General features: G+C 40.1%; 1 protein-coding gene across 1 annotated transcript; it reads left to right on the forward strand.

Moving 5' to 3' along the window:
• The first annotated feature begins 913 nt into the window (after positions 1–913).
• LOC121509557 (cytochrome P450 1A1) lies at positions 914–6291 on the forward strand. Its single transcript, XM_041787011.1, has 7 exons — positions 914–1183; positions 1264–1872; positions 2627–2750; positions 2874–2963; positions 5266–5389; positions 5782–5868; positions 6009–6291. The coding sequence occupies exons 1-7, from the start codon at positions 914–916 to the stop codon at positions 6289–6291; spliced, it is 1587 nt and encodes a 528-aa protein (XP_041642945.1).
• The last annotated feature ends 7143 nt before the right edge of the window (positions 6292–13434 follow it).

Here is a 13434-nt window from a genome sequence, read left to right on the forward strand (position 1 = left end):
GTGTGATAGGTATGGCAGTCTGCAAGTATGACCTCCATCCAAACTGCGGATTTTATGGTCCAAACTGGTGGGGACATAAAGTCAATAAAAGCAACGAGAGTGCCCCCTTGTGTCATAGTAGCAGAAATTATATTGATTTAAATACAACAGGGGTCTCTAACCCAGTGGCGTGGCATGAACTCTTAACTTGGCTTTCAAAAAATTCTGTAACATAATCTATTACAGTATAAATGATTAAGAGTCCCATATGAAAATGTACAAACTGATGGGTGGTTAGGGTTTGTTTATAGGGTGCTTATACATTGTTTCTTTATTGCTGAGATGTTTTTGCCACCCTTATTGATTCTAAAAATACAACCTAAAAGCCTTTCAAATAGTTTTAAATCGAGCATACAGTTCAAACAGGTTGCCTCTGACTCTGAGGGACACAGGGAACATAGAGGAGGGGGCCGCTGATGTGAATGGTTTCGGTCTGTGGTCAAATGGGTCGATGCGGTCACTGGCTGGCCGGGATGTACTCTTCCTTCACCCTGAGCCAACTTTGTCGCCATTTGCGTCTCTCTATTGTGAGCGGGCAGCAGCTCCCTCTGCAGGGGGCCCGGCTGAAGCTGAAAGGGACGTCCCGGACTGTGAGCTACCCTAACCAACAAGCTCCTGCAGATCAGAGCTCAGTACTTCTGCCTGCTGAGTGTTTTGGTCTCTGCTGTAATCTCTGTTATATGTGCAGGGTGAGTTTTCAAACTTTTGTCCTTTTTTTCTAATTTTCTTTGTCTTATTCTACTTTTAATAGTCTTTAACCACATTTTTATACAAAATGTTGATTTTTTTTAGCAAAAATTCGCAGTTCAATTCAATGGTCACCTTTCGTCATAAATTCTTCTCTCTCTTACAGCTTTTTATTCTACCTGGAAAGATGAGACTGACGTTCGGGACCCTGTCTATGAAAGAGAGCTCTTGTGCCTTAGTGTCTGGTGTCACTGTTACTCTGTGTCTTCTCACTCTCCTCCTGATGGCTCTCAGGGGCCGAAAAGGCCACAAACAATACTCCCAGTTAGAGTGCACAAAATATCCCCCTCCTCCTGGCCCAACACCATGGCCGCTTGTCGGCAATCTGCTCCAGATGGGGGACCAGATTCATCTTTCTCTGACCCACCTGAGGATTCAGTATGGTGATGTTTTCCAGGTAAATACAGTATAATTTGTTGACCCTATTTGTGCTGGACAGAGGATAATTATCATTAATGAGTCATTTGTTCACTCTAGTTGCGTCTGGGTTCCCTGACTGTGGTTGTCCTGAGTGGATACTCCACCATCAGGCAGGCCTTGGTTCGTCAGGGAGAAGCTTTCGCTGGAAGACCTGACCTGTTCACTTTTTCTGCTGTAGCAAATGGGACCAGTATGACCTTCAGTGAGAAGTATGGACCGGCCTGGATGCTCCATAAGAAGCTATGTAAGAATGCCCTCAGGTCGTTCTCCCAGGCTGAGCCCAGAGGATCTGTCGCCACCTGCCTGCTGGAGGAGCAGGTCTGTGCGGAGGCTGCAGAGATGGTGGAGGTGATTCGGGAACAGGCTGCTGCCAACAAGGATATGAGCGGTGTAGATCCGGTTAAAGCCCTGGTAACATCAGTTGCAAATGTTGTCTGTGCCCTCTGCTTTGGGAAAAGGTACGACTACAACGACAAGGAGTTTCTTACAATTGTTCACATCAACAATGAAGTCCTGAGGATCTTTGCTGCAGGGAACCTGGCTGATTTTTTCCCTGTGTTTCGCTACATCCCAAGTCCATCTCTGAGGAAGATGGTCCAGCACATCCGCAGGATGAACGGATTTATGGAGCGAAGCATCGAGGAGCATATCAACACCTTTGATAAAGTAAGAAGGCTAGTAGAGGCAGACCTGCAAAATGCCAAAGGAAGCCAGAATTGCACATTGATACATAATGCATAATGCACTGGCATATGTCTGGCTCTTTTTATTGATTCTATTTTATTGATTTTATTGATTTTGCTGTGATATTCGCACTACTTATTAGCATCTGCAAAAGCAAAGGAAAGTAAGAGTGATCATCAATTTGAGGCCAAAGGGACATGCTATGAAAAGATAATCAAAAAAATGACAACAAAAATCAAGGCATCATAATGACTTTGCAATCACTTGACTAATTGCTGCACAGTTTGACACAAAATACATACAAAAAACTTCTAACATAAATTCAGCACAGCCTAATATAGAAACTGGCCCTTTCTTAGGTCTGGTTCCACTAATTTGCCATTTACACTTTAATTTAGAATTGCACTCACACAGAAGTAGCTGTGAGTTCAACTGTAGCCAAAAAAATAACAAACAAGTTCCCTAGGAGGGACCTTTGTTCTTGTGCAGAGTGGCTAAAATGTTTGCACGCACTCTAATTAGGAATTAGCGTCCCACTGAAAGACACGTGTCGAACCATAAATGATTACTGTCTCTTTTTTAGTTATTGCTCTTTTATATTTGAACTTCCAGTTCTGCACGAATCACCTCATAACTAATACAGACACTTCGTGTTTCAGTTCTGCTGATTACACTGATCTAAGAAAGACAACAATAAATCAGCTTTAAATGTTCTGTCATGCTCTTGTGTTTGCAGAACTGTATCCGCGACATCACCGATGCTCTGATTTCACTTTGTGAGGGCAGAGAAGAAAATAAGGATATGTCTGTTCTCTCCAACTCTCAGATCATTCACACAGTCATCGACATCTTTGGAGCAGGTTAAACAAACCAGAAATCATTCAATATTTTTAGAGGTGACAAATTTAGCTGGTAAAGATTTTAAATGGTTTGTGTTGATGTGAATGATTACCCTCTTCTGTGTTGTTTACTTTTTTCTACAGGGTTTGACACCATCATTGCAGGTCTACAGTGGAGCCTGCTGTACCTGATCAAGTTTCCCAACATCCAGGACAGAATACACCAGGAGATAGGTATTGCTTTGTTTTCTTAAGTGACCAATAGGGCAAAACTTTCTATTTTCTTCTTTTTATTCGTGCCACTATAAACATTTGTTGTAAAAGAGATGGAAGTGTGAGTACCTGTTAGAGATTCTCATCTAGAGTGAAAGAATTCAAGCTGTACAAAAAGTGAGGGCTACCATGTGAATGTGTCTCGAAACAGATAGTAAATAACTTAATGATAAGTACCAACAAGCATAGGTAGGATTGAAGTCTGCTTTTGATACAGAAACGTGGAAAGGAAGCTTTGGCTTCATACAAAGTATATATATATGTATATATGTGTGTGAAATCATGCATAATATAAAGATGCAAATCGGTATTAACCAGCTTTTATCACCTATAATGAGCATCTCGAAAATGTTTAAATGATAAAGATATGTTTTCGGTGACAAAGGCAGTTGCAAGTGTATCTTTATGTTACAAATTCATTATTACAAAGGAGCAGCCAGGGGATATCTGTTTGGGAAGTATCAAAGTTTTCAGGCAGAATCAACATAATAAAATTCAACAATGGCCAACCCGATGCCCTTGAAGAACAGACAGCCACTGGAGAAACTCACAAAAGATCAGTCCAATTTGCTGACGCCAGAGCTACTTTTGAAGTGGGTCGACAGAACTGTCTGTTCCGAGGCACGTTGCGTTTTCACACAGAGAAAGAGAGGGAGGGGGAATGAGAGAGAGGGAGACGCTACAAGGAGACCGAGTGAATCAGAATGAGAGAGCGAGGCACAAACAGCCAGAGAAAGAAGGAAAGGTTAGAGAGTTGTTCCAGTCCGACACAAAGGCTTGAACACGCAAAGCATCGATCACACACAGTCATGCATCACTTCAACTTATTTTTAATTTAGACTGTTAATTAAATCAGATGCTTTCATTCACTTTACTGGAGAGATTATAAATGTATGAGCCAGAGCAACAATCTTAAAACTCCAACTTTTGTTTTTGTGATCATTTGTGGCTACAAAAAAATTCTTTCACCTAATGAACTTAGGTCATACAAATTTTTTAACTAAAATCTTTTTAAAGAACTCCAGAAGCCTTATATTTGGTTTATGAGTAACTTGATATCCTTTCAGACAGAACCTCAAAGGCTCCATTTACCCTGCATTCTAATGCAATAGGTTATATACACTAAAGTCAGTGCTACAAGAGGCCATGGTCCTAATTAAGTCATAAATCCTTGAAATATCAGTTTTGGTTTTTCTTTGCATAAGAATTACTAGCTATAGCAGTGCCCTGTTTTAGTGATGCTCTTCTCTAAGGAGGAAAGAAAAGGGAAAAGGGATATAAATAAAAAAACAACAACAACACAGTATTGGAAGGCTTTAACAAATTTATGAATTTCCCTTAAATGAATGCAACTTTAATTTTGGTCCTTTTGTGGGACAAGTTGAGCAACATAGGTAGGTCAGTCTGGTCTTCATTGCACAAAGTGTTTCTCATCTTTACCAGGATGCAAATTATTCAAGAATAAAAATCCAATTACATACCCCTTGCATCTGTTTTTCTGCAGATTATTTCAGAGAGATTATTTGCAAATATATAGGCTTCACATCCTCACATCTATACCAATGTTTCATGATTAACTGCCTCAGTTTGCAAAACTTTTTTCTATTCTCTTCTTTAATTCTGTAGTGGAAGTAAAATAACTAGGGCTGTCAAAAGAGTAAAATCTTTAATCGTGATCGTGATATTCTCAGGATTTCTGTAGTTTATCGCAATTAATCATACCCCTTTTGTTGCATTCAAAATATTCCTCTATTTTGCATTTAAAACTGTTTGAGTCATTTTTGGCTCTTTCTACAGTCTTAAACTAAGGATAATGGATTTACAGTTTGGATACTGACCTGCATTTATAGGTTTATTGAAGTCTTAACCCCGGAAAAAGGAACTTGTCATGGATTGAAAAGGAATAAGTGAACAGTAAAAAAGGTGAATGTTTGATAACACAAGGTTCAGGTGACTCTGGATTTGTCTGCTGAGCTTTCTATGAGTTTTTTTAAAGTGAAATGAGCCATTAAGGAGTAGTGGTGGACTTAATTTACATCACTATGGCTGCAGGGAGCCTCTGATGTGGTTTAACCAAATTTTATTGAAGGAGACAAAGATGCAATTCATTACAATAAAAATGTGCTATAATTGTGGGTCATAGTTAATCACAATTAATGTGATTAATCTTAACAGCTCTGAAATACCACCTCAATCAAACCAAACTGAAATCTGATTTTTTTCCACAGATGTCTAATGGATTTTGGTGTTTTTTCTGTTACAGATAAGCACATTGGCACAAACAGACTGCCTCTATTTTCAGATAAATCCAAGATGCCTTTCACTGAGGCATTCATATTTGAAGTGTTTCGTCATGCTTCGTATGTGCCTTTCACAATTCCGCACTGGTAAGATAGCTGTTTAGTTCACAATACATTTTTGTTGAAAACATTGTGCATTGTTTGTAACACTTTATTTGAAGTTTTATTCATTAGACTGACATTATGCTGTGCCATTGCCATTACCATTAAGTGTCATTGTCATTCACTAAATTATGACACCTTTACCGCAAATGTCAAGTTATCATGATTATGCCTTCCGAAAAATGTCAACTTTGCTGTAAAGGTGTCATAATTTAGCGAATGACACTTAATGACACTTAATGGCAACATTCATGAAGCCCTATTCATGTTAATGACAGGTGTCATGTCATGATTATGACAGCATAATGTCAGTCTTATGAATAAAACTTCAAATTAAGTGTTACCCATTGTTTTTATATTTGTTTTTCTCCTTTCAGTACCACAAGAAACATAACTCTGAATGGATACTTCATTCCCAAAGATACATGTGTTTTTATCAACCAATTTCAAGTCAATCATGATGCGTGAGTAGCCATTACCGTTCTCATTACATAAATTCAATCTGACCTTTTAAAGAGTGAATAGTGGCTATGCCTTTCTGATTTATCTTCTTAGGAGACAAAAATGATTTTCTATTAAACTGCTTACTAATTTCCTGAAACAGTGATCTTTGGGGGGACCCGGACACATTTCGGCCTGAACGCTTCCTGAGTTCTTCAGGACTCCTCAACAAAGAGCTGACAGAGAAGGTTCTCATCTTCGGCATGGGGAAGAGGCGCTGTCTTGGAGATGGATTTGCTCGTCTGGAGATGTTTGTGTTCCTGACTACACTGCTCCATGGGCTGCGGATAGAAAATGTACCAGGACAGGAGCTGGATCTGAGCACTGATTTTGGTCTAACTATGAAGCCACGTCCATACAGGATTATCAGCTCACCCAGGGTTTAGACTGCTTTGAAATTTGAATGATGCCCTGTATGGAAGTTATGAATATAACAGCACAATAAGTACTATATTTGAAAGCCATTGCACTTGGCTTACCATAATAGTGCCACAGAAATGTGATTGTACGGTACCTCCAATTATTGTTCACAAACTGGATTCTTTACGTGTTTCACGACTGTACAAAAAAAGGGAAAAATACTTTTTGTGCAAATGTATGGCTAAGGTTTAAAATCACCTTAAAATAGTTCTGAATATGAACTAACTTTATGTTTGTATTAAACATTATTTATGACAATCAAGGGTCATTCAGAGTACTTCTGTTTCTGCACTTAAAAGGGTGAAGTCCCTCCGCCTTCCTGTCCCACCACATTAAAAATGAAAATTGCTTGAAAACAGCCACTCATTAAAAGCCTCTATCTAGAGTTATTAGTTACAGTTAAACACTAAGGGAGGGAGAGAGAGACTGTTATAGATCAGTGCTTCGGGGCTCAAACTGTGTTCATGTAGGGTTCATCTTCACCCTATTCGGCCTGCCTCTTCGTCTTTTCATTTCAAGTTTCCTCCTATCTACTCCTCATCAGTTAGAGTCCTTTCATCTTCTCATCCCCCTCATGTCTCCTTCCTGTCCTTATCCCCCTTCCGTAGCCCCTCCTCTTCCTCTTTTTATTATAGCTGTGAGGCAAACACAGTGAAGCTAACACATCTGCTGTCATCTCCAAAGTACCCCAGTGGCCTTCTGAGGAATGACGAAAAATATATATTAAGACATATAAGCCCCTTGTCTTTTGAACATCCTCTTCATTGCCCATTGGTACTGTAACCTCCCACACACTTAGATTAGATACAGGCCCAGACATCTTTGAGGGAGGTAAGGAGAACAGAGAAGTGTGAAATCAGGCATTGCTAATTTTATACACTGAATGTAAAGCATGCATATGAACAAAGAGGAGCTAAGCAGAAATACTAATGAGATCTCCATCCCTAGAACATTTTGAAGACATTATCTTGAAAGTCTTTTGTCTTTAAAACTTTCATCCATCCAGGGAGTGTTCTGACCTTCCTTCAGAAAGATTTTGCTACGACTTTTGTTGGAAAAGCAAGTTTCTACACCCAAAGAGAAGAAGTTGTCTGTCCCAGAGGATCAGATCAACAGTCTTTTGACCATTCTGTAACATTTCACTTACCTCTGGGACACCCAGGGAATCACCCAATTCACTGGGTCTGTTGAAGGTGGTATTGCTGTTTAGGCTGTGGGGGGTATGTGGTAAGGGAGGTAAGAATAATGTCTCTGTCTTGACATGGTGGATGGTAGAGGTGGAATGGAGGGGATGCTGGAGATCACTGTTCAACCCTCTGGAGCTGTTGTGAGACTAACTGGATGAAACACTGACAAAGGAGGGTTCTCATTTTACAACTCTGGCAAAGTGCTGACCTTTTGCCACCCATTGGTCTGCACGGTTGACATGTGAAGGCAAATAGTAACGGGTGGGATTTCTTCACTGGGGGTTGATCATTTTTGTAGGGCGCAAGAAAGAATGGGCATTTCTTTCTAATATCAAGCTTCAACTTAAATATTGCCATGAGTTGGACTCCTATTTCATTTGGGACACCGGAGATTACTGTGAGAAGAAAGACAGGTAGGCTGTCAGGGGAGACTTGCTGATGGCAGAGAAATCTGTTCTGAGGTCAGACTTGCTCTTTACCCTTTGCACATGCCCATGATTTAAGCCCGACACTCTGGAACCCAAAAACAACTACATGTGCGATACAAAAAACAGTCCAGCAGCATGCTGGAAAAAGAGAGGTCCCACACCAGCATTCCAAAATAATAAAGCAATAAACCAAGAAGAGAAAATGGACCAAATGAGAAACTGAAACACTAGGCCAAAGCTGGTGGCCAAAAACCACCACAAGTGACATGGACTCATGGAGACAAAGTATTGAACCAGTTCCCCTGAATATACTAACAGGAAGTGCAATCATCATACTCCTTCGTGAACACTGTCTAAAAACAGGAAGAACATATTAGGAGAGAGTCTGTGAAAAAAGACACATTTATATAGGAGGCAAGATGGAGAAATCCTTAGGTTGGTGAATTAAAGCTCTGGAAAGCATGGATGAAGGCAGATGAGAAGGAAAGTCAAAGGGCTCTTTAGGAGTGATTAGAATCAAAACTTTTAAACTTGAAGAGATCAGAAATAGAGGGAAGAAAGAAGCACGGGCAAACATCTTCCAAGAACTCTGGAATGCTTATGACAAGCAAACAAGGGCAGAAGAGCTACATCTTTGGACAGCTCTGCTACAGCAACGGGAACATGTTACTTTGCTCACCAGGAAACTAGTCCCCCAGGACCTGCTTTTAAATTTGATATTGCACCTCCCAAGCTGACAGAGATCCCGCAAGTGGTAGGAAAAGCAAAGTCTGTATCAGCACTTAGATCAAATGGCATACCATTCAAGGTGTATGAGAATACCCCAGACTATTCCATCAGGTATCACCCTACTTAACATGAAGGAAAGACTTCCTGCCCAACTTATAAATTAACTCTTGGGATTCTGTGGTTTTCTGACTGCGTTGAATTTTCCCAACAAAGTTGAGCAAATCAAGACAGCCAAAAGAGGAAGTTAGATCCACTGGTCATCTGGCTAGATCAGGCAAATACCTAATGATCTTTCCTACTCTAGCTTAACTCCTTTGCCTTCAATTCCCTCCACCTGTCAGTCTGCAGCTACAACTGTGTTTCTTCTACTTATATCACTAACTTCTACCTCTGTCACACAAGAAACAAGAAGCCACAACTGGTTGGCAGCAGCTCAAAAAAATTGGCAGAACAATAGGTTTTTGATTCTGCCAGTTCCATTTACAGTAACCTACAACATAATTTGGTAAGTAAAAGTCAGATGACAAGTTAGATCCCAGTCAGGTAGTGGGAGCAACCAGCCAAAAGAAGCTACATAAAGGCTGTCCCCCCTCTGATGACAGATGCTTGCAAAAACAGGCTATTGAAAAGGCTGGGGGAGTTCCTTAACTAGGGTAGGAACTAAATCAATCTAGCCAAGTCACAGAGTATTTTAGTCAAGAAAGGTGTATTCTGTTAATCCAGATATGATTTTTTGCTAGTAAAACAACATGTGGGAAGAGTTTAGAGGGTCTACATTGGTAATCTCCGAGACAGTTCTCTGTCATAACTCAGCTCTCTGAAGTCTAGATGGACTAAGGAAACCTCTTCTGTCTTAAACGTAACCTTCTCGTAAGTGTCTTAAAGGCCTGGCACTAATAATTCACCTTGTCATGCCAGTCCTGCTTAGTGCTTCTCCCATGTAGCTCAGTTCTGATAAAACACACTCCATCTATCACCAGAGTTGATCAGTCTTGTCTACTGGATTATGAGGTTAGGGTCACATTTGAGCTGAAGGTGCAAGCAGACCTACTTTCACAGACAGGTCAGACTTGGTGCATACAGGGTACAAATGGATGCCTTAAGCTGGCAACCAGGGTATCCACTAGCTGAGGCACCAGAGGATAGACAGGTTGTAGCCAGGCAGGACTGGTGCTTGGGTGGAGACCAGTCCCTGAATTGTGGTCTAAACCCTGATAAAAGCTTAACAGCAGTCCTCAACAGGCCTTAATGTAGAATTAATATAGATTGACTTAAGCTGTTCTTTGTTTGTTGCCAGTCTTTGAATGTTAGCACACTGACAAGCTGGCTTATAATGGAAAATATTGAAATCACCTTATACTGCCAGTGATTAGCATCTAGTATTGCTGACGACATTGTCTTGAATTCAGCGCTAATTTTGAAATCCTTGTGGTGTGGTGTGCCTCTATATGGTACACTTTCATACATATTGGTATGCATGTTAAATTTCATGCCGAGAATTTTTCATCTTTATAGTGAAAAAGCACTTAGGTTTTTTTTTTTTCATAAATAGGAAATCTTGGGAGTAGTTTAACACTAGAGTGCTAAATAATGCTAGGACTGCCAGTAAAGTTGCTAAATTGTGAAAACATGCCTACTTGTAAAGTATAGCTTCCTGTAATTTCAAAATTAAAAAAAAAAAAAAAATCAATATTGATGTATTCTGATCATCTATGCTTCAAAACCAAATATGTAAGTTAAACCTAATTTTATGCTGCAGGATGACTTCCAAAGCAATTACAACTGTCCTCAGATGTTCCTGTGCTAAAGAAACCATTGTTAGTTGGCTGGTGTGTTGTTGTGTATACAAATCATGCGCAGTGGTAAATTGGTTTGTGGAGATTAATTAACAAAATACACTCGGAGGATGAGATCTCAGCCCCCTCTCCGTGTGCACTCTGTGTCTTTGTGTTTCACTTTGTTCTAGTCCACAGAGCTCACAGTATGGCTCAAACTATATCCGACATTAAAGAATAACAAATCACAGTGAACATGGGCTGAGTGGCCTCTGATCTAAAGCAGCCAATAAGACAAAGCACGCAAAGTCATGAACTGAGGCTCTAATGTGGTGTAGTACTTGTGGGGCCCGCGGTATAGATAAAAAATGCTGAACAATTAAAATTGGGCCTGAATGCAGACAAAAGACAGTCTACTTATAGAAACTATTATCCACAGTCAGCGTAGACATGCCACCCTCACTCATATCATTTTGTTTGAAGCCTCGACTCACAGATTGCATTAGTCTGAGCCAAGTCTTATGGAAAATTGTACCAATTTACACCAGAATCAATCTATTTAAAACTTTATTGCTAAATTTATATTTTATCCACAGTCAACACTCTGAAGAAATACCATAGAAACATTAAAGGGAGGAAAACTCAGGAATTTTTGTATAAGTATGAACGCCTGCATATTACAAAAATCTGCTCATTTCATACAATACAATACAATAACTTTATTTATCCCAGACGGGAAATTCATTTGTCTGGAGTCTCATCTGTTTATGGTAGAATTATATAGTCTGACCTCAACACTTTCAACATCTTCACCTTTGTATAATAAACTGTTTTCAGAAAAGTCCATGCATAACCAAAAAAAAAAAAAAAAAAGAAAAAGAAAACAAATAAACCACAACAGAGACAGGGCCTTTGCGTGTCGGAGTGACCATTCCCAGTGTTGGGATGTGACCCTGTAAAGTATAGGAAAAGGTCAGGGCCCCGGATACTTAACCTCCAAAGCTCTAATTGGCAATAAACTTGCTGGGGTTTTTCATAAACAATAGGAATGCAAATTGAGTAACCATCTGACTTCCATTTTGCCTCTTGAGTTACATGTGGGGCCCTGCACTGTATTGTGGGGGCCTCATTCTATAGAGCCAGGCAGGCTTACCCATTAGCAATCTGCACGCAATCTCGTGAATGCTACACTGAGTTCACCTTTGGTGATGCCACCCCAATAGCGGCGCCAAAGAAAGTACACTATATAAGCCATGTGATACGCTCAAGAAAAAGTCTGGGTGCTCATACTTTACTTGAGTATCTTGAGTATGCTTTTTTTGTTCGAATATTTTTATTAAAGACAACAGGATCCTCACATAAACATTTTGCTTTTTTTAATCTAATAGTAACAAAAACAACAACAATAGTAATTTAATATAATAAAGATCACCTCCTTATTATCTCCTGATGTGTCAGTTCATGGTTACAAAACACAAAAAGCAGCTCTACAGAAATTGAGATGCCGACAACAAGACAGGACACACACTGTATTACCCTTATCGGGGTCTTAAGAAGTAAATAAAAAACCTTTAACTTTATGGTAAAAACTGAAGGCCAGAACCTTATTAGCAAGCACAGTAACGTACATGTGTTGCACTTGTTAACCTATTACCTTAGTAACAACAGGGGTCCATCTTTAACAGTAAAATGTGTGTCTTTCACCAAAATGGGTTAAGTAAGGAGAGTGGCTAACAATTATGCACAGTGTATGTGTACCGTCCAGTTTTGATCACCCTGGCCCAAAATGCTTCTCAGCATTTATCTATCTTCTCAGCTAACCCTAAGCCAGTGCTTTCTTTGGATCAGCAAACATAAGCTCCGTATCATTGTGGGTCTCTCGTAGCTTTGCTGGATATGCAATTCCGAACCTGGCCCCAGACTTCCTGACCAGAGTGAAAGCCACATGCGCCCTGGCCACGTCGTAAGAGACATCTCTAAACATTTGGATCCGCTGTCCTCGGTACTTTGGCTCTCTCTTGTCAGAAATCTTGCGGGGAATATCATCAGAGTATGTGCCCATGATGAATCCTTAGAATAATGTGTCACGGTGGCTCGTCCTCTCCTGGGCGTTTATGGACCGCTCTGTGGGCTTGATCGAGTACAGTTTTATCCTCCTGCTCTAGCATTTTTTTAATCCCTGGCAGTTTGCCCATGCTCTGTCCCCTCTTTCAAACCTGCAGCTCTCAGATTCTGTCTCTTAGAACATCCCTCCAGATCCAGACATTTATCGTTCAGTTGGTTGACTTGGCTCGTAAGGAGCTTAACTTGCATCTCCAACCCCCGCCACAATGTCCATTGTGCGAGAGGCTCATCACTCCAGTCCATTCAGTTTTTCTGCTTGCAATTCGGTTTGGGCTTTTAGATTAGCAATGTTAGCATCAGCTTCTGTGTATAGCGCGGCAATTTCAGCTCTCAGAGTAGCCGAAATGTCTGCAATATACCGTGACAAATATCAGCCTTTCTAGTATATAGCTCAGAGCGTAAAGAGGTTATAGCCGCTAACACCACATTTTTGTTGGGGTCACATTCACTCGTCTCGTCCGCCTCCTCCTCAGGTAAGGTCGAGGCACTACCTGGGCCTGTATCTGCAGAATCACTCCTCGTCTTGCTTTTTCCCTTCTTTAATGCACCCCTTATCATCTCCCATATCTCTTCTTTTCAATTATTTTTCTTTTTTTCTCTGAGAATAAACATTTCTTGGACTCAGGTGTTCATTATGGGTTAAGAAATATCTTCTTGTTCTTAAACTTTATAAGCTATTGAAAACCCCAACAAATTAATTAGAAACACAGTCATAAAGCTGAATATAAGGTTGTTTTTTCCTGTATTTAAAATGTTGACCAATTTTAGAAGCACAGTTGTCAGAGTAACACTATAAAGAGCAACTACATAAACAATAATGCAAAAGTTAAAAAAAATTTACAGGGACCACTGCATATAAATTGCTA

This window comes from Cheilinus undulatus, linkage group 5 (assembly GCF_018320785.1).
Source record: "Cheilinus undulatus linkage group 5, ASM1832078v1, whole genome shotgun sequence".
Classification (NCBI taxonomy): domain Eukaryota; kingdom Metazoa; phylum Chordata; class Actinopteri; order Labriformes; family Labridae; genus Cheilinus; species Cheilinus undulatus.